Source organism: Cervus canadensis, chromosome 14 (genome assembly GCF_019320065.1).
Source record: "Cervus canadensis isolate Bull #8, Minnesota chromosome 14, ASM1932006v1, whole genome shotgun sequence".
NCBI classification, from domain to species: domain Eukaryota; kingdom Metazoa; phylum Chordata; class Mammalia; order Artiodactyla; family Cervidae; genus Cervus; species Cervus canadensis.
The window spans coordinates 21972338-21995027 of record NC_057399.1 but is presented as its reverse complement, the minus strand read 5'-3'; the positions used below and the strand labels follow the sequence as shown (position 1 = coordinate 21995027).

At 39.5% G+C, this 22690-nt stretch overlaps 1 protein-coding gene across 1 annotated transcript in view; it reads left to right on the top strand.

Annotated features, from left to right (window-relative positions):
- Positions 1-22690, top strand: part of RORB (RAR related orphan receptor B) — a 63131-nt gene that overhangs the window by 25279 nt on the left and 15162 nt on the right. The window contains exons 4-7 of the mRNA XM_043487298.1: positions 997-1398; positions 17039-17160; positions 18508-18640; positions 21248-21355. Of these exons, the coding sequence (XP_043343233.1) occupies positions 997-1398; positions 17039-17160; positions 18508-18640; positions 21248-21355 (765 nt within the window). The remainder of the gene's footprint in view (positions 1-996; positions 1399-17038; positions 17161-18507; positions 18641-21247; positions 21356-22690) is intronic.

Genomic DNA, 22690 nt, shown 5'->3' with positions numbered 1-22690 from the left:
CCAAGAATACTGGAGCAGGCGTCCCTTCTCCAGGGATCTTCCCGACCCAGGAATCAAACTGGGGTCTCCTGCATTGCAAGCAGATTCTTTACCAGCTGAGCTACCAGGGAAGCCTGTTTCACCTACAGAGTATAGAAATCTAAAGCAAGGAGGTTTGGAAAGATGTTTAAAAAGAGATACTACAATTGCAGCAATATTTACAATAGCCAGGACATGGACGCAACCTAAATTTCCATCAATAAAGGAATAGATAAAGATGATGTGGTACATATATACAATGGAATATTACTCAGCCATTAAAAGGAACTAAATTGTGCCATTTGTAGAGATAGGGATGGACCTAGGGATTGTCATACAGAGTGAAGTCAGTCAGAAAGAAAAAAAGCAAATATTGTGTAATAATGCTCCTATGTAGAAAAAAGATACAGATGTACTTATTTGCAAAGCAGAAATAGAGACTCGGATGTAGAGAAGTGAAGGCAAATGATGTGGCTTACTTAAAATCGTGTTTCTCACCCAGTTCTACATCCTTGGTCTTACCCAACCTGCTATTTAGAAAATAGTGAAATTATAGGGTCTTAGCTGACAATCCAGAAATCCTAACACTTAGGAGGGAAGTTAATGATGAGTGTTGGTTGACATTTGAATAGATAGTATGTGGTAGTTTGAGATTTTTGTGAATTTTGTTTTCCCCACAAGTAAGAAAGAACAAGGAAGCGTGCCTTCTAACTTCATGGCAATGGGAAATACATCTATGAGTATTTCAATTTCTCCCTAGCTTAGACTTAGTTCTCACTATGCACATAAACCATTACAGACAGCCCTGAATATAACCTTTCATCAAATGTGGAGTGTAAACCAAGGGACTCAGGGGCGACGGGACTTGGACTCTGTGCATTTTATGGTGGTGAGACAGTCATCGTGAGCTCTTGAACTCCCAGTGGTTAAGGAGAGAGATAACCACAAGTGCGGTTTTCGACTTTTGTCTCCCGCCAGCTGTGAAGTTCGGGAGGATGTCCAAGAAGCAGAGAGACAGCCTGTATGCCGAGGTGCAGAAGCACCAGCAGCGGCTGCAGGAGCAGCGGCAGCAGCAGGGCGGGGAGGCGGAGGCCCTCGCCCGGGTGTACGGCGGCGGCCTCAGCAACGGCCTCGGCCCCCTGAGCAACGAGGCCAGCGGCACATACGCCAATGGGCCCGTCATCGACCTGCCCAAGTCCGAGGGGTACTACAACGTGGACTCCGGCCAGCCGTCCCCCGATCAGTCAGGACTTGACATGACTGGGATCAAGCAGATAAAGCAAGAACCTATCTATGACCTCACATCCGTACCCAACCTGTTTACCTATAGCTCTTTCAACAACGGGCAGTTAGCGCCAGGGATAACAATGAGCGAAATCGGTAAGTGGACATCTTCCAGCGCGTTTTTGGAAATTCTGCTTTGAAGTGGCCTTGGTCCTATTTAGTAAGATCATTTTCTTAGGTCTAAGGTGAATCACTTGCTTTCATGACTTCTAACGAGAAAACGAATTGATTTTAAAATATAGTCTAATAACTGTCATTGTTCCCAAGGCCCATAAAAGTTTATTTCAAGCAAAGGAAGAAAGAAGGAATTATAAATAGATGCTATCTGTAAAGAACAGATGCTATCTGTTGGATTTGGGTTCATCACTGAAGGAAAAATGTTATTGGTATAAACAAAATTTCAGCAAGTGTTCAAAGTGATGCTATTAAAAGTGAAATAGCTAAGGGATATGGAAGCAGTATGTAGAAGAAAGTGAATGAACAGGGCTCCAACTCGCTAAGATAACTGGGGACAAACGTCAGTTTCCTTCTGTGTAGAGGCAGAAGGATAGACCAGAAGACCTCTAAGGCTCTTGTAAATCTCAATTCAAGAATTTTACATCAGAATAAAGTCCGAATTACTGGCAGTAAAAAGAGTATAGTCCACCTTGGATCTGGAATGTAAAGAGGATGTGAAAAACTTGGTGGAATCCAAATAAAGTCTAGAGTTCAGTGTAAAAAAAAAAAAGACTGTAGTTACAGAAGAGCAACAAATAAGCCCCACCGGGGCAAGTCCCAGGCCCCGCTGCCTGAGCAACGCTACCCTCTTGCTTCGGCAGCGTCCTTGCTAAGGAGTGGTGTTCAAGACTGCATCTGCCTAGGTGCTCTGTCTTCTCACAACTCTTTTACCCTGTTAAGCTTAGGAGTCTGTTAACTGTCTAATCGGTTGATTTTATTCAGTAATTGCCATGAAAATATGGATATAGGTTTAACACATTACCCTCCTGGGTGACAGAGCTGCCTGTTAACCGTGTCCCAGAGGAGCTCACAGGCAGTGGTGTAGCAGGCTTCTTTGCCGTATTCCGTGCGCAGGGGAAAGCAGTGTGGAGCTCAGAAGTCTGAGGCCTCCTCAGATCCTCTCCCTAAGAGGTAGCAGAAAAGAGCGGTTAAGAACCAGGCCACTTGCGGACTTCCCTGGTGATCTAGTCATTAAGACCCTGCTCTTCCACTGCAGGGGAACCTCCACTGCAGGTTCAATCCCTGGTTGGGGAACTAAGATCGCACTGGCATGGTCAAAAAAAAAAAAAAAAAAAGGCCCAAAAAAAAGATTCTAGGCCACTTGAATTCAAATCCTGGATCTGTGGCCTATTATCTGAGCTGGAAAGCAAGTTTCTCAATCCCAGTTTGCTTATTCTATTTGTTTCGCCAAAAGTACTAGCCCATAGCTCTCACCGTTGTTGTAAGAATTCAATGAGTTCATACATGTAAAATAGAGCCACGAAAAAAATAATAATAATAAAACAGAGCCACGTTTGGAACCCGGTAAGCACTCAGTAGCTCTGAGCTGTTTTCACTTATCCACCACGTGTTCAGTCACCTTCTCTGTCTAAACAGTGAGTAGGAGCCCAAAGCCTACGAGTGTTTTAAATAAAGTGGATGTGAACACATAACGAAGGACATGCCATATGTATCTTGGCTACTTCTACCATCTGGCTGAGGAAGAAGTGATGTGACACAGTTACAAAACCTGAAACGTTATTTCTCTCTCTCAGCAATTCAGCCTATGGCAGTGAGCAAAGAAGTGGTTGACAAAGCCCTTGTAACAACATCCCCACAGCTGAGGGACGTAGAAAACTGCCCATCAGTGTTGATAACAAAAATATTCATTAGATTTCTCTCCTTAAGCAGGGACCATGTCACAGGCACTTCACACACTTAATTTTCACAAACATCTTATAAGTAAAACTATTATTCCCATTTTACTGATGAGGAAACAGAGGCTCAGAGATATCTCATGACCTGCCCATATCCTTTGATTACTAAAGGATAGAGCCAACTTCCATCCCAGGCTATCTGATTCTGGAGTTCTTGTGCTTATCCATTATCCCACTATTTGCTCTGGGCTTAATGTCCACAAACTGCACTGTCAATCAATAGAGGACAATCTGTTTAAGTAGAGTCACTCAGTCTTTCTAAGAGAACATGTTAAAAGGGAAAGGAACTAGGCACCATAATTTGCTTTTATCCTACTTAGTATCTGAGTGCCTGAGTTTGCTACTGATTTGGAACACATGTTTAAAACATACGGAAGCAGAAACAATTGTTGGGCAGTCTTCTGTTCCATACAGAAAAAGGAAAGACTTCTAAGAATTCAAAAATCTTTGTGATTTAATTTCTAAATCACAGTTTCTTTGCGGTTTAGAATCAGTAGGAGGTATTATAGAAAGAGAACTGCAGCCAAAAACATGAACTTCAGTAACTCTACCCAGGTCATTTTCCTTCTGGCCTGAACTAGAGAATCTCCAAATCCATCCAGATTTTCTACACAGACATTGACCCCAAAATAAACTAGCATTTATTTTTTCTTATTTCAAGATACTATTAGTCTTTAGAGATCTCTAGATCTGCTGTAAATTTTGGAGGTTTCTTCCATCAGACTTTTAGGGATGCAATTAGATTGTCCTCCGAGAGCTCTTAAATTTAGCTGGCTCTTAAGCCTAAGTATTGCCTTGGTTCCCATTTCGTTAAAACGGCAACGCCATCTAGTGGACACAAACTCCTCCGCGCGTCGGATGGAGATACCTACCGGAGCCCCAAACAATGTGATGCGCGGTGTTTTCTTGCACCACCTAAAAGACTCCATTCATTTCACTAGAGCACCATAACCCTCTCTGTGGGCAGGAGCGCACCAGTGATGCACGGTAGTTAAGAACTTTGGTTCTGCAGTCGGACAGCCTGAGTTCAAAACCTGGCTGAGACTTTCTCTTCAGTCAGTTTGCCTAAGCTGAGTCTCAGTTGCAAACCTAAGATGAGAATAACCCCAACCTGTGCATGTGGCTTAAATTAGTTAATATTTGAAAATCCTTAGAACAGTATCTGTCCTGCATAAGCCTTATCATCATCACTGTTATTATCAATATAATTTATATCATAAAGTTATTCATCTCCTTATTACCTAATAACATTCCTAGTTGTTACAAGTTATGTAATTACCTTTTATTGAGCACCTACATGGTGCCAAGATATATTTAATGCTTATAACAACCCTCTTATGCCTGTTATATAAGTATTTGTATATCCGTTTTGCAGGTGAAAACATTGAGTCTCAAAAGTTAGAAAACTTGTTAAAAGCAGAGTGAGCCAGTGAACCCAGGTCAGAGTAACAGCAAAACCTTCTCTTAACGATGTTTCTTCTCATCAAACAAAGGGAGCCCCTCACTAGCTAAGAAAAGGGCAAAAGGAAGCTGCAGATTAATAATTAAGAATCAGGTTTACCTGGTTTTAGCAGGAATTTTATCTCAAGCTGGCATGGTGGATGTGTTTATCTTTACAAATGAGATTTTGCAGTGGTTGGTGGCAGGGAGGGGAAGCTTTCTAGAGGCAGGCTGGCAAACAAGCCGAGAAAGAAAGTGGAAGGTCGTGCCTTCGCTCCCTCACCACAGCCCTCAGATGAGGTGAAAGATTCTGCAGGACTAATACTCTTAATGAAAACTCATTTAGGCTCAAAGATGATTGACAGTGTATCTATGAGATACCAGTTCAGTTCAGTTCAATCGCTCAGTCGTGCCTGACTCTCTGTGACCCCACGAATCACAGCACGCCAGGCCTCCCTGTCCATCACCAACTCCCAGAGTTTACCCAAACCCATGTCCATCGAGTTAGTGATGCCATCCAGCCATCTCATCCTCTGTCGTCCCCTTCTCCTCCTGCCCCCAATCCCTCCCAGCATCAGGGTCTTTTCCAATGAGTCAGCTCTTCGCATCAGGTAGCCAAAGTATTGGAGTTTCAGCTTCAGCATCAGTCCTTCCAATGAACACCCAGGACTGATCTCCTTTAGGATGGACCGGTTGGATCTTTTTGCAGTCCAGGGGACTCTCAAACAAGACAATTCACACAGCCAATCAATGTGCTTTTAAAAACAGGGGTGGAGGGGGGTGAAATCCATCAAATTAGCTTTGATGCTAATGGTATAGATTGCCTTTCACATATATGGTCTGAGTTTGCTGTTCAGTAATTTTCTGTCGAGATAGACAATGAAATGTGAATTCATTGATCCCTCCTATATAATCTTAACTGTAGATTTATTTTCCTATTCCTTTTGTGTTCTGTTTATGAAACCTGGAATTTTAAACATCAGAAAATAGAAATAAACCTCTTTTTAGCAAATTCTTCTATTCAGAAGCTGAGTATTAATAGAGAAGTTTACCAAAAGGGATTGGCCTAAAGGTGATCTAATCCCTGTGATGTACTACTTTTTTTTATCAAAGCTAAATAGACACATGGAAGATATTTCTAGTGCTGTTTTATTGGGGAAAATTCTATAAAACTTGATCGTGTTTCCATTGTTCTTTACTAAGAATACCAAGCAAGTGCTATAGTCTAAGGCAGCATTTTCAATGGCATAGGCTTTTTGAGGTAAATATTTTACAACTGCTTAAATCTATTATGCATATTCAACTGTTCATTGAGAAATGGTACAGAGAATAGAGTTTAACTCCAGCTATGCATTTTCTATGCCTTCTAGTGGCACCTATATCAAACACACATAGGCATTCAATTTAGGAGCAAGTGCCTAATACTTCATTAGACTAAACCAGTGAGGAAAACCATTCAAGCAGGTTAGGGAAATGAAAATCCAGTGTCTTTAGTTCTTCTTTTTTTGCCTTGAGGGAAGACATCTTGTGAACTTCCATTGTTATCTGACACTCCTGTCACCCTCACCCAAACACAGGTCCTACGCAGGCAGTTTAGGAAATCCTGACTCGACATGCTAGCCATGTGAACTTGTTCAAAATTAGTTCAGCTCTCTGGAGCTCAGAATCGTCATCTGAAAAATGAGGCCGATGGACTAAATGATTTTGAAGGATTATGGTTCTCCCACCTCCTGGTGGACGCTCTGGGCCTATGCACAAATATCCCTTTTGTTACAGTCACTTCCCGAAGAGAAGGGTACAATAGTGGAGAGAAAAGGACTTACAGGCAACTAAGCAATCCTGAGACCTGGGTTCGATCCCTGGGTCGGGAAGATCCCCTGAAGAAGGAAATGGCAACCCACTCCAGTATTCTTGCCTGGAGAATTCCATGGATGGAGGAGCCTGGTAGGCTACAGTCCCCAGGGTTGCAAGGAGTTGGACATGACTGAGCGACTTAACTGTTACTTAACTTTCAAGCAATCCTGAATGATGCTGAAATAACTGTCTGTGGTGGGAGTTTCCATGGAAAATTTCCATGGGTGAAATGGTCCTGTCAACTATACAGTTAATAACCACAGTCACATCAGAAGTGTGTACCAGCCTCTTCTCTTCACCCATGCTCTTGGAAAAAAAAAAAAATCAACATCAAGGACAACCAAGAGCTACCCAAGGAGAGAGTGGTGACCAATCCCAAACCATCCCAAGTTTATGCACAATCAAAGTAAAGAGTAAGCTTTTGTATGAGTACAGCTTCAGGGTCAACCCACCTGTCCTCCCTGGCCCATTTCAACCTGATCACCTCCCTGACTCCCCCTTGAAAGAAAAAGGGGGACAAAAGATTAAGATATGTTCTTAGTTGCGCCCCAGGCCTACCCAGGTGACCTTGGTTACTTGAGAGGGATTTACTTGAGACCTCTGAGTAGCAAACTATCCATGCACTACATCCCAAGAGGCTGCTTATTTCCAGAATCCCGTCTTCTATCTCAAAAAGAAAAAAAGAAGAAATTGCATGAGTGTGGGGGCTGAGCTATGCAACTTAATTTTTCACATTTCTGGGATCTCTACCATGGCCACAACTATATTAACTAGTCAATGGTCATGATTATCTTAGAGCATCCCAGGACAAAGGACACTGTAATTCTTCCCCGTGCACATGCTCTGTCGCTTCAGCTGTGTCTGACTCTGCGACCTCATGGACTATAGCCCACATGGCTCCTCTGCCCACGGGATTATCCCAGCAAGAACACTGGAATGGGTTCCATTTCCTCCTCCTGCATTGGCAGGTGGGTTGTTTTTACCACTGAACCACCTGGGAAGCCCGTAGTTCTTTCCTAGGTTTTTATTCAAATCCTTATCTTTCTAGATATCCTTAAATAATCTGAAAAAAATCTCCAAGGTCACCTAGTAATGTGTTGTAGTCACTCACCTATCATGCTCAGTGCAATGAGTCATATATATATGAATATATATATATTCATTCATATATAAATGATCTACATCATAAGCAATACATACCTATATGCTTAATTGAAGTACTTATAACCTTGTATCTACTCATAGCACATGTATGCACATTAGCCACGACATGCTTACGCCTCTGTCAGTACAGCTTTCCTTGCATGCTAGCATTCACTACATTAGGTAAATCACCTTTTCTGTTTTGAGCTGAAATTGTGTAAAACTGACCTTCCTCAGTAGGCTTCTCCTGGAGATACTAGTTTGGAATTAATTTTTGACTCAGGACTTCCTGAGAAGACTTTAAAATCCACCAATCAAAAAAAAAAAAAAGTGCTATTGGGAAGCTATGGGAAAACCAATTCCATTTTCTACACTCAATTTCAAAAGCCATAATAGACATAAAATATTCTGCAATAAGGAAGAGGAAAGGAGATTTCATGAGGTTCTGCCTCCGACTTATTGAAAGATAGAGTGTTTATGCTTATAAGACAGCCTCTGAAACAGCCCCACTGTTGACTAGTACTTCCAGCATTGCAAGCTTGACACTGACTCTCAGAAATAGCTCTGAATCTCTCTTCCACTGATTGGGGTGAATAGGTCCTGCTTTGGCCACATTTTCAAACACCTACTTTGGGAAGAACTGGCAAGGGTTAAAATACCACATAAGCTATGGAACACAGAAATGTCAATTGGTGGTTAGGTTGTTGGAGCTTGATACACTTTGATTTTCATTACCATAGTACACAACCAACTTAACAGGCTCTCTCCCAACCAGTACAGGATTTATTTCTGTGGTGTTTACAAATGTGGGGAAGCCTGTTGAAAATGTTTCTATCTGGAAAGACTTTTATTTTAGATGTAAGCTATAGATAAGGATATGTGACAATATACCCTCACTACTGAGAAAAAGGAATTTACTTTTTAAATCTGAGCCCTGTTTATGCAGACTATTGTGGAACTGCTATTTGGTTTTCAGACACGTTTGTTCTAGGAACATTTGGTGCCAGACTATTTAGAAAATACTTACTTTAAAACATTAGTCAATGAATGAAATGTATTATTTAAGCAATCAAGTGACTTTTAAAAATTTAGATTAAATGTTTGAAAATGTAATCATTGTCTCCAAAGATGTCTTCTGATTTAGTTATTCCTAAAGGTCAGAATTATATTGGCTACATTTCCAAAAGGGGGATAAGGTTGGGGAGGGATTGCTTCTGTTTAAATTAACGGTCAATCCATATGTCAGCAAAATCCAAATAGTAAAAGTCAATCCTAATGATGGCCCTGGGGAATTTTCATAATTAGGTTTCCATCATCTGTGACTTGCTGAGTGTCCTTTGGGTGATGTGGAGAGGGAGGTGCACTTTCTAAAAGAGAGTGGTAAAGATGTTCATGGGCTCAAGATTATGTTGTTTTTGCTTGTTCTAAGTCTCTTCAAATACTTTTAAGACTGTGAGCCGTACTTTTATCTTCCGTAACTCTGCAGAACTTCCCTTCACCAGTCAAAACAAAGAGAAATTCCTATTTAGCCCCTCAGACTCAAGTCTCTATGCTTTTACATAGCCCTTAGAAAATATCACTGCTGCCAAAACTTTCTGTGGATGGAAAATCAAGCCCAAAGAAACTAAGACTTTAGGATGTTAAGTGACTTCCCAGAGGGCATGAAATAAAAGCCTAGAGGAGTTCATGTTGGCTTCCTCCATCTTAACAAGACACTTCCTTAGAACTCCCCATTTCTCGGGCATTGAATCGATCTTTTCTGATTGTTCTGTGAACGAGGTCTTTTACTATGAAACTTAACTTTGAATGATAATGTTTTTTATAATAAGTTCTTCCTTAATTTTTTTAGCTAGTTTGAAGAAAGGGAACTGTAATTTCTCTAAAACTAGACATGCACTATTGCAATGAAACAAAACACTTGTGTTCCAAAACAGCTTTCCATTATTTAATTATTAAGAAGTCACCCTTTTAGATAGTTGATTTGTTTTGCTGCTTATGGTCTTTTTTCCCTTTGGATATATTCTGTTTAAATATAAATGCCATATGGATTCCTTCAGTTTTTCTTTCTGCTTTAGTTTCTGTTTTCTTAATTTTAAAATGCTCTCACCTGAACTTCCTGAAATTTGATAAAATTTTAACCATTTTATTTATTAATCTGTTTATGCAGTCTTTGCCCAGGTATTATTACTTGTAGTGTTAATCCAATTTTTCCACTATTTTTCTCTGTGTTCATGTTTTATTGAATTGTGTCTTATCACATTTTCATCATTTTTATAGGTAATAACATAATCTTCTATTTTCTTAATATTTCTTTCTAAAGAACTTTAAGAGCATTTTGCTTAAGACCTACATGAAGTAAAAATCAGTTATGCCATTCTCTGATATAATAATTGGCCGTAGAATTTGTTTGAAAAGGAGACCAGAAGCTTCCCTAATTCACTGGTAAGAGACTAATGAGTGACTGGACCTTGAAACCGAACCAACAAATGAGTTACAGGTTATTTATGGCCCCAAATTCTTCTTTAAAAACTTTAAAGAACTTGAAAAACGTGCTGAAAATCTTTCCTTCCTCCTATTGAGGTTATGGATCACTACTAGATGGCTGTTTTAAGCTTTAATATTGATGTTTTATGCTGGTAGCACATTTCTACTTATGCCCCCAAAATAATCATCTCTAAATAGAGATTAGAAAAATCAGAAAGGCCTTAAAAGTAACATTGTCCTCTCTAACACTGTCGTCTGTTATACCCTAACCAGTAGACTTGTTCTATTTAATGACAGAAAGCTTATAAAACTGGGAGTCTATTGTCAAAAAGACAAAATGCACACTTGGTTAAATGTTCCACCTTTAAACCAATTGTTCTAATATATTAGAGTTACTGCCTCAGAGTGTGGGTTCTGAGGAGTCTTGATATTCTGAAAATCTAATGCAGGCACTTAAAACTTGCCTTGAGCAAGTCCGTAGAGATATCCTGGCATTAATTCAAAGCGAATCCCCTAAGAATTCCACTTCCACACTAGTAGTATAAACTAAACAGGGAATTGAGCAGTTCTCTAGATCCTTAAGGCAAGTGATAAATTAAAAATTCATTAATCATTTCGATTGAGGCTGATATATAGTATTTTAAGAAGAATACTTCCAAGGTTTTTTTTTTTGTTTAATTCCTTATGGAGAAAAATGAATAGGGGCTATAGTTCACAAAGAAGAAACCATTCTTTCGCATGAGGAAAAAAAAAGAGGAAGAGAAAGAATTAGGAAGTTCAGATGCAACTCCCTCCATTACTATATATAGCTTTGAGCCTCAGCTTTCTCGCCTTGATACAGTTGGGCCACGGGTGCTCTTGGTAATAACAGTGAAAGCAGCAGTTTTTAAAGATATACTCAACTTTCCCCGCTCCCAGGATGTGGGATTCTAATGAAACCACCCGTGCAATCCGTGTCTGAGACTCTGTAGCCTTTGGAGCACACCATTTGCTGAAATGTCTAGTGAGAGCTAAAATAAGCCCCTTTGGTGGAAAAAACCCACTGAGTGGTTGAAATCAGAGATGCAGAAGGTCACTTGCTATTTTAGTAGCTGCAAGCTGGTCCTCATTTTATAATATTGCAGTTATAAACAAGAAATTGTCACCTTACCTGTCAGTTTACTTACTTCTCATCAAAATAAGCAGATGTAGCCTTTTTTCTACATAGTACTAGGTAATTTAAATGACTTCTTTCCAAACTTTGCTTTACTATATGGATTAATACATAATAAAAGTTATTTTTCATATATTTCTTTAAATATTACTTCAAAATATTATTTTTATACTGTCTGATATGATTAACCTTTTAAATCTATTGACCTGTGTGTCTCATGTCCATCTCAACCATTTGTAAATACCTTAAGGAGGAACTTTTTTCATACTTCTTTGATTTATTCCACAGATCACCATGAAGATTGATGAGGATTGGGGTAGGGGAGGGAAACTTTACAATTTCAGAGAGAGAGAGGTGACCCAACTAACTTCTGGAATTATTTAGATACAGTCCTTTTGGAAATAAAGGAAGGAAGTTAGTTCCAGACCCAGTGTTCTACAATTCTTGCACACCCTATTGAGAATTACCATCAATTTTATTCCAGTTTTCTCCTCAAAAATTTACTTTATCTCTTCTTTTTGCTCATAAGTGGATCTAAGATTACTTCTAAAGCTTCCAGGGAAGTGTAGCAATTTTAACAGTATTTTTCATCAAAAAATTATAAAGTACATTTGCCTGCAGCAGTTATTTCTTAAATCTCTTTATTGAGGTAATAATTGTACATACAAAAAATCTGTTCATATTTAATGTATACAACTTAATGAGTTTGGAGGTAAATATACGTATACCCATGAAACTATTACCACAATCTGTGCCATAAACATATCTCTATATCCATTATTTTAAAGCTTTATAGGATTATTCTTTCATTTGAAATATTGTCTTTTGTATCTTGTAAAGTTACTTAACACATGAAGTTACAAATTCTATTAATTGGTTTTAAGTCTTAGGTTCTAATAAGCCTTCCTTCAAGGAAAGTGTAACAGTAAAAGTCTAAAAATAAAACAGGAATTTTATGAGGAAAAAAAAGAGATGAAAGTGAGAGCAAGGTTTTTTTTTAATTAGCAAATAAAAAATGAGAAGAGTGGACTTACTATTAATTTGTAATTATACACCTGGTTTTCCCTTGCCAGCATCAATATTTACTTTTCTCTTCATCATGATTGAAAAGGAATGACTTGGGCTAAACATATGAATTTGTTTTTCTCATTCCTTGATATCATTTTATTAACTATCAAAGCAGCCCACGTACTCTTAGTGAAATGGACAAACCTGTGTCTCACTGACATAAACCAAATATTAACTACTGAGAAGATGGAGTCGCATTTTCAGATCCACTTAAGAAATCTCTAGCCTCATCCCTGGTCTCAGGGAGAGGATAGTCCATGCGCATCATCTCTGAAGGTGGTAGAATTTCCTATTAGTCCGTCAAGTGGGGCCATACATCTGTGGACCCAATATCCCAGCACAGTGTGAGCCGACTCCTTCCTCAGCATGTGCGGTCTGCAACCCAAGCTTGTTAAAGGATCTGACCAAACCTGGGCTTTGAGAAGCAACTGCAATCCAAGTCAGGGAAATGGATGAAGGATGTGTGATTGCCCAGAAAGATTCCACATCCCCTGCTCTTTTACCTCGATCTGTTTGTCTGGACTTTCTCATGTGGTTGATCCCTTGAGATCATCTCGTTTACTCTTACCTTTTCTGTTTTTCCAGGCAAGGACTCTTGAAAGTTCCTTTGGCGCCCAGCAGGAACTTTGCATACTGTATTCATTGTCTCTCCCTTTGTCCCCTCTTTTTAAATCCTTCTCCCCGTCTCACAACTGCAGACTCAGTCCAAACAAACCATCTCCTCTGATGGTCATGCATCTTTCTAATGGACAGAACGAGTCTTCTGGCCTTGCTCCCTAGGCACCAAGTCTTGCTTTACTGTGTGGTTTATACAGACCGCACCCAGCCCCTGCTGAGCCTTGAGAGGGTCAATTTGGCTTTTGCACAGGGCTCACCTTTGATCTGCGGACCCGAGGAAGGAAGTGGAGAAGGACCGCTCCTGCTACTGCTGCTGCTGTCTTGGCCTTTATTGATACAGGTCTTATGTCAGAAAGAGATCTGCCTTGTATTTCTCACCATGAGGGTATATAACTGCTCATGTTTACTGTTTGACTTCAAAGCTGTCGTGAGTGCTAATGCTTTAAGATCATCAAACAAAGAGTCAGTCTTAGCTTACTAACATCCTTTGTCAAATAAAGCAGAAAACGAGGGGATGAATGGCTAGATGGATATTTTCAACATTATCTTTACTAACTAAACATTGGCTGAGTACCTACTGTAATGTTCTCTCTCTCATGCGCACGCACACACACACACACACACACACACACACACACTCCCCTCGCTGATCCAATGCATCGTTCTTCAGACTGTCCTAAATCTAGCCTCCGCTCTGTCTTGGCATTCTCACCTCGTCCAGAAATCCCTCACGTTGCCTGTATTTTTCACCACAGCCTGATTAATCTCACTTACTCCTTCATGCCATCTCATCTTCTCTGCCGTGGCCAGGATAACCGTTCTAGAACAGAAGACCGAACATGTCACTCTCCTGCCTCACAGCTGCCGCTAACTCTGACTTGCTACAAGATAAAATTCGAACTCCTTGGCCTGGCTTACTCAGCTGCTCCGTCTTCAGTCACAGTGTCCACCCCTAGTCTCTTTTTTCCTTCTTTTCATCTCTTCCATGCACTCTACGTTGCCAACAATATAGACATTTTGCTGGGAAAGACAGAGCTGATTTCAAAACACCGTTTGTTAGCTTTGTGAAAATGGGTCTAAAGTCACTCACTGTTTCTGAACCTCACTTTTTTCCTCAGTCAAAGGGAAATTGTTTGTAAAAGGTAAAGATTGTAAAGATGTAAAGTATAATGTCAGCAGTTATCCAGCTCAGAGCTAGTTTCCGTCTATGCCTTTCCGTCATCCCCTCTACCTAAGGTCTCTCTCTCTCTTTATGTGACAAACTCCTGTTCAGACTCAGGTCAACAGGCATCTTCTCTATGGAAGTTTTTCTGCCTTCCCCAGACTGAGTTAGACATTTTCTGCTTTGGGCTCCCACAATAACTCGTGGTATTTGTTATATCACGATATGACAAAATATTATTATAAGATCCTTTACAAAAAAAGAATGTCTTTTTTTAAACTCTGTATCTTAGCTAGGCATCCTCAAAAAACATGTGTGAACATGTGAATGAATATATGAAAGCATTATGTTGGGTTCTGCAGTCAGTTCTTGAAGAATTCATCATCTTGAAGGGTGTAGAAACATCCACTCAAATAAGCATAATGTGAGCCTGACTGGAAAGGCCTGGTTGAGTGAAAATTAAGTGTAACGGCAGTTGGCCATTCTACCTGAGAACAAAAGCCATTCCTATTTGAGCTGAGTCCTAAAGCATCCATGTGGAGTTAACTTTCCATTTTGCTTAATCTGCCCATTCGTTTATTATGTTCACTTCTCTCATACCCCATAGAACCCTAAATTTTGGTGGCAGAGAGCTAGAGAATTCTTAAACTTTGGTCAGCAGTTCTCAGGAAATGTTGTAAAAGAACAGATAAAAAGTTTTTCATAGTGCAATTTTGAGTGCAATTGTAATTTTGCTTATAAACCCTGAAGCCTGTAAATTACTGACAAATCGTATATCTTTGAAAATGAAAACAGACTACACCGAGAAGATAAAGGTTTGAAAACTATAGAGCCATAAAAATCTATGTTTTCATTATATACCTACTGAGGAATAGATATGTTTTTTTTAAGAGTCTTAGTAATTAGACTGCCCAAGTGAAATTGAAAAATGATGAAGCATGACATACCAATCTATTTTAATATGATGTATAGAATATTTCCTGCCCTGTTTTACAACATAGGAGGATGTTCAATAAAATTTTGAATATAGGATTTTTTAAAAGAAAGGATCTTTATAATATGATAAGCAATGAAAGTCTAGAAATGCTCAATGTTGAATCCAATAGAGCATAACAATAATCATAAGTTAGAATTTTGTAGCATCTTCTATATCTATCAGCTTATGGTTCTGATTGAACAACTCTAATAAATATTGAAATATCTTCCTTCGTAGCACTGATTCCAAAATTAAATATCTCTGTTTTTTCTCCATTGTGTGGTCAGATTGCATCCCTGATGAAAAACTATGTAGAATGTCCCAACAATGACAATTGTGGCTACCGTTTATTCAGTGTATATAATGTGTCAGGCAATGGCTATATGAGATTTTTTATTTGGAAGGTTCATTAGAAACTTAAGCTTACATTTTTAATTCTCTACATTTCTAAAACTCAATTTATTTCATGCCATATAAATAAGAAACTTAGCAAGGTAAGAAAAAAAAAAAGGTACCTAAGTACTGCTTTGAGAATTCTCCTGCAGAACAAATGAAATATAGCTACTTAGAAAGACAGAAATTGCATTTAAAATGGCACAACCTGCAACACAAGAGAAACTCCACTTCTATATAAGCCAAGAACAGTTACTAGGAAGAAAATTTTGGTCATCTTCATTTTACTCACATCCCACTTACAGAATTCCTAAGGGTTTCCCTGGTGGCTCAGATGGTAAAGAATCCACCTGCAAGGCAGGAGACCCGGGTTTGATCCCTGGGTCGGGAAGACCTCCTGGAGAAGGAAATGGCTATCCATTCCTGTATTATTGCCTGGAGAATTCCATGGACAGAGGAGCCTGGTGGGCTACAATCCATGCGGTCACAAAGAGTCAGACAGAACTGAGCAACTAACATACTTTGGTTTCTCAGATGTCACCTTCATGTGTTCACATAGCAGAAGGGATTATGAGGGGACCTTCTTCCAGCTCTATCCAACTTTGGGAACTCACGGCAGGTTGTTAAACAGAACTCTTGTGTCTGGTGCTATGACTCAACATTCATACCTTGAAACTCAAAATGATCAATATTTAAGATACAATGCCATATATAACTCATTTGGACTAAGTGCCCCACCAAGCTTGATTGCGTTTATTTCTACTTTTTAATGAATTAAGCTATTTTCTCTTTTTTAACTTTTTCAGAGAAAAACTTTATCTTATGAAAAATTTGAAAGAATATAAAGACACTAATGACCTAACTTCAAAATTATCACCTCATGAGTCAATATTATTTCATGTCCCTCTCCTATTATTTATGGAAGATATCTACATGGTTCCAAAGTCAAATCTACAAAATTAATACTATTGGAGAAGTCTGACGTCTATCCCTGCCCACTCCCCATTTTCTTCTCTTTCCTCTATAGAAAACTATTTGTTTTAGATTATTGTTAAATCCTCCCTTTTTAAAATATAAGCAAAACATTTGTATTTCAACTTCTCCTTTCTGAGATAAACACTGGTGATCTAGTGATTTTCAAAATATTTCAAAGTATTTGGAGCTTAAACCGACTGTTACAGTATAGCAAATGTTACAAGGCTAGCAGACTTTCAGGCTAAAAAGCAAGAAACATGGTAATTTGTATCTATTTCAAAAATCAATATTTATTTGAACACTTTATAACTTTGAGACCCCAATTTTGTGACCAAAAAGAGGAAGAGAAGGCAGTTAATTTTTATTAAAAGCCTGATATTTGGGGGGGGAAGCAATAGTTTGTCTGGAGATATGTAAATAGATAGTAGTGTTAAAGATATGCTCATCTCAGTGGAGTATATTCAAAACGCATTCCTTCAGGAAACACATTAAGAGCAAGTCCTTCAGCAGAGTGGGATTTTATTCACAAACCCACAAAGTGATCTTCTTTCTCATAGATCGAATTGCACAGAACATCATTAAGTCCCATTTGGAGACATGTCAGTACACCATGGAGGAGCTACACCAGCTGGCCTGGCAGACCCACACCTATGAAGAAATTAAAGCGTATCAAAGCAAGGTATTCTGGGAAACGAAAGGGTTTTCTGCGATTTCTCCATTTCTGACTTTTTCAGCCTCAGCCCTGTTGACATTTCAGACTGGACAACTCTTTGCTGTAAGGACTGTCCTGCACGTTGTAGGATAGTAAACATCCTCTTTGGTCTCTACATATTAGATGTCAGTAGCATGCCCTCCCACGTGGTTGCGACAACCAGAATGTGTCCAGATATTACCACATCTGGAAGCAAAACTGCTCTGACTGAAAACCAGTGCCCTACTCACGCGACGGAGGAGACTGGGCCCACACTGGGTGATGTTAGGACCCCTCTTGGTGGCTTCTTTGGTCCAGGCAAGGAACAAGAGCAGTTGAAAATCACAGCAGTAATATCTGCAAACTTACTCTAGAAAAATATTAAACAACGCATTCTGAATGTTTTCTTGCCCTACGTATCAAAACATGACCAGAGGAAAAAGGGAGAACTCATCCCACATTATACCTGTTGTTTTTATTATAATTATTATTATTTTGATTATTTTGTATCCATTAGAGAAGGTTTTAAGAGAATGAATTTGTTGTTGTTGTTTTGACTCACATTATTTACAAGACTGAGATCCACAATCACAAAATCTACCAGTACATTAACTTTTAATAAAATTTATAAATGTGTCTATATCTAAACATATGACATAACATGCTGATTTTTCTCCAGTGGAACAATTAAATGTTACCACTTTTATATGAATAAGGAGACAAAAGCATAGGTATTATTACAGTCAATAAAAAAACAGAATTAACATACTTGGATTTCCGAAGAAAATAACCCAAGGATCAAAATACATTTCTGGATTCTGTTGTACTTAAGAGAGTGATTTGATCTGATGTCTTTTCCACTGAAATTCTTTTTGTACCAAAAAGCAGTCTCCATAAGTTCTGGGAAAAGAACACAACATAGAAATATTGCAAACTTAGTGTCAGTCAGATACACATTGAAAATAATTTTGTGGAAGTCTGTGAATGAAATCTATTACTGAGGGTAAGAGTTTGATTTGACAAAACAGACTAAGAGCTTGAGTTTGTTTAGGTGAGGAGAAGAGGAGAAAAAACTATTTAAAAACCTGTAAATATCGATCTTTACTATTGCAATATTTCCATTGTTTTAGCTTCAGTACTTTGATAATTGTGGTGTATCGAGGTTCAAATAAACCAAAACATCTTAGAAAATATCGCCTCTCTTCTAAAGGGGGGTGAATTCCCACCGTGAACCCCCAAGTGACAGATCAGCGCCGGTTAGAGCAACCTTGAGTGTTTCACTGAGTCTCCAAGTTGTTCTTGGCTCCATGTCCATTCCTTTTTTCTCTCTTGAAGTCCAGGGAAGCACTGTGGCAGCAATGTGCCATCCAGATAACTCACGCCATCCAGTATGTGGTAGAGTTTGCAAAGCGAATAACAGGCTTCATGGAACTCTGTCAAAATGATCAAATCCTACTTCTTAAGTCAGGTAAGCGAGAAGATTCATTGCTGGGGGGAAGGGGGTCTATTTTAGACCAGGATGTGGTCCACCCTTAGCTGAGGTTGGTTCTAGAAAATCCTCCATCTGCTATGTAGTCATTTTTACCACCCACACTGCCAGCCAACTCCCAAAGGAAACACTCAGTAATAAAAATGCCCTGATACTCATTCAGCTCGCCTTTGAAGTCAAATACAATTTTGCTTATTGAAAGTGGAGCTATTAATTGCGGAGGTTGAGATACCCAGCTTGACAGGCAGTGCAAGTAATTAGCGTGTCAAGGTGGCTGAATTGCTGAGCTGGCTCTAAAATGTACGACTTGCCTTCTGTTGGGGGGCTGGAATCCAGGCTAGCTGAGCTCTGCCTCTGTGGTCATTTCCAATCATTTTAATGAGGATAGCCTGCAGCAAGAATACACTGAGAGAAGCTCACTCTGCTCTAATCTTTCCTCCCCCCTCTCACACAGACTCCCTGACACATGCACAGTCACTTAGGAAGAACCTCAAGAAACTGCACGTGGTTCTCTTTGCAGCTGCCATTACCCAAGCAGGAAAACTATTTACTTGTCTTTCTCAGCCCCCTTTGAAAATAGAAAATAAGAACCACTCTGGTGTTTACATAAAGGGCTACAGCAAATAATAATAACATCATTTTATATATGTAATAGCTCACATATACATGTTTATATTTACCTATGACATCTTTTTTTAATCTCGTGTGCTCAATATGGTTTCCATCTTATAAATGAGGAAGCAAGGATTTGAAGAACTGAAGCGCTGTGTTCAATACCACATAGCCAGGACCTAGCAAAGCTGGCTTTTGAACTTGAGTCAGATAAAATAATTATTCTAAGTTGTTGCTGCTTTTTTACCAAATGATTAAAAAGGTGAAAATCTTGACTCAAACGTGAACTTGATATATTTGTTGCTAGATTAAAAATCACCCCAAAACTTGGTTCAAACAACAATAATAATTCGTTTTGCTCCCAAAGCTGATCTGAGCAGGGCTCAGCGAGGGATGGCTCATCTCCACTTGCTGTGGTGTTCACCAAGGCAACCAACTGAAGGCAGGAGGCCCCATTTCCACGTTGGCTCATGCACACGGCTGGCTGTTTGTGCCAGCTGACAGCTCAGAGTTCACTCAAGGCTTTGGGCTGCAGGGCCTCGGTTCCTATCCATGTGAGCCCCTCCACAGACTGCTTGGACTTCCTCACAGCATGGTTGCTAGGTTTCAAAAGTTAGCATTTCAAGAGAGCAAGACAAAAGTGCATAGCATTTTTCTGACATTGCTTCCAAAGTCTCAGAGTGTTATTTCCACCTGACTAATTAAAGTCAAGGCAGTGATGAAATCCACCTTGGTTTAAGGGTAGGAGACATGGAATGTGAGGGGTCAAGTAAAGTACCTTCCATATTGGAGATACTGAATAAATGGTTCCTATGATTATTTTAGTCAGAAAAGCATTATGTCCATTAATATTTGTGAATTCCCTATGTGTAAGCCCCTATGCTAAGGTGACATATAAGGGAAAGCAGAGAAATCAGCAGAACAAAGAAATAAGACACCAGATTAAGAAAGGCACCAGGGTACCTCGGGGTACCACACGGATGTAACCAAATCATCGGTGTGATGTTCTCATGCAAATGTGTGACTTCTGACTGTGGATGTCACCTTCCAACCTATTGTGGGGCAAAAGCCCTTTTCTCCAAAATGTGGAGAAACCATGCAATTGTTCCTCAGGATGTCAGTGAGTATTCAGAGGAACAAGCAGAAGTATTGAACTAATTCATTTAATAAAGATTTATTAAGCATCTACTATGTGCCAGGGACTTTTCTAGGTCCTGGAGATATAACAGTGAATAAAATAGGCCACAATCGCCTATGGTTACAGACAACAGCCCTGCCACTACTGGACTAACAGCAAATCCAGAAACGTCAGGCCCCGTCAAGGTTGAACAAACTGCTTCTTGATGGGATTTCAATAAACCTTTGATCTGTGAATGTTGATTATAACTCCCTGGAGTGGATAATGCTCAGCATTTTGCCAAAACTTGTTTGACCTCTTTAAGAAACCCTTGTGTCAAAGACATGAATACATAAACGGTGCCCTCAGGAAACATCCTGAAGGTGTCCTTAAGTCATCATATGCAGAAATATAAACAGACTGTGTTAAAAACTTGAAGTAGCGTGCAAGTTTTCCCAATACCAAAACTTCTACAAAAAGTTAACAGACTGGAGTTGCCTGCCACAAAACTTCTTTCTGGGCCACTTATCATCACCTGTAAATTTGAAACTAACTTTAATATATTAGTAAAAAATGCGGCAGGGGGAGGGCGGAATACATTCTTCCAAAGAAAACATTGTTGCCCTCCATTTTAGTCACCTTTAAAGTATGTTTTATCTTTCATCCCTCACATATGCATCAAGAGCTTTATTTCTAACATAGTTCTTTTTTTACTTGGGAAGGAATCTTGAGGTGTTTCTGAATGTGTGTGTCTATGAGTCTGTGTGTGTTTTAAAGCTTTTTGATGTCTCTTGACCTACATGCAGTAGTAAGGTCTTTATTATTGTGTATATATACATAAATTTTTTTTCGCATAGGTTGCTTGGAAGTGGTTTTAGTAAGAATGTGTCGTGCCTTCAACCCATTAAACAACACTGTTCTGTTTGAAGGAAAATACGGAGGAATGCAGATGTTCAAGGCCTTAGGTGAGTTCACCTTCGGTGATGACACAGTTTTATTAGCTACCATCAGTTTTATTGGCTACCATCAGTTCCTCTGCTTAGATTATAACTGGTAAAAGAAATGTCCTGATTCTCTAATGAGAACTAGTATCTCATTATTCAATAAGGGTCTTACTAGGTGAGCCTCCAATGTTTCATCTAACTCCTCTGATTTTACAACTGTGCCTCCAAATATCAAAAGAAGGAAGGGAACATGGACCCTCTTGATACCAGCCATGCTTCGTTCGGAAGTCAATGAAAACGGATTCTAAAGAACTGGGATGCATTCTAAGCATTCTTTATAGAATCAGGTTTTCTTTTACTTTCTAGCTTACTGCTTCACAAAGTATATCATATAGACCACTGGTGGTCTTAAGTTTCTTATGCAAGTTTGTAATCATGAACTAAGATGCTTAGAAGAGGAACTCTTCCACTTGTTTTGCACCCAGAGTCATGGTTCTCCCTGTTAATTCATGAAGTTCTGAGAGCACAAACAGCATGGGTGCCAACTAGCCCTAAATGATCCGCAGACCGTTCTTGTGGGAGGGCAGGATAGCATCAGTCTCTGGAAGTGTGTCGTTCACTTCCCGTCATCAGTGTGCGGGGTGGATAAGAATGTTAGCAAAGATGGACTGATGCCAGGAAAGGTTTTAACCACTGACAGTGTCATTTGTTCCATATCCTGCCCACAGACACCAAAGAAGGCCACTGCCCTTTCACCTTTTGTGCTGTTAGCTGATATGGCAGACAACAGCAGGTCCACCAGGGCCGGCAGTGTTTCCCTCCTGTAGCTGGTACACATCCATGTCATCTCCAAAGCTAGATTTTCAAGAAAGGAGGAAAGACATTGGCAAGCAACTTGGGCATATTTCCAGCTTCATAAAATAAACATTTACCAAGGATCAGTGTAGGGATGAAGCATTGGTTTGTGAGGATCCACAATGGCTAAGCACCTTACCTGCAAGTCGTTCATTAGAAGGTAAACAGGAATGAATGTTTGCTGCCCAATTAAATTTCCAGGAAATTACAGGCACTTTATTGACAGGCACTTTATCTCCATTCTCTTAGTTTGAGGCCCATGGACATCTTACATCGCCAGTGACATCCTATAAGTGCCACTAAAAATGACAGCCCTTGGCCCATATAAAATACATAATATTTTACGTTTTCTATGAATGCTATCTCTGTACTAAAGGATCCTCAAATCACTAATTTATTTCAGTTGGAACTAATTTCAATTTTACAAGATTAGAGTGGGGTTATATAGTCCCAGTTGGATATTTCAATGGGTGCACACTGCTTCTATCTGCCCTTCATTGG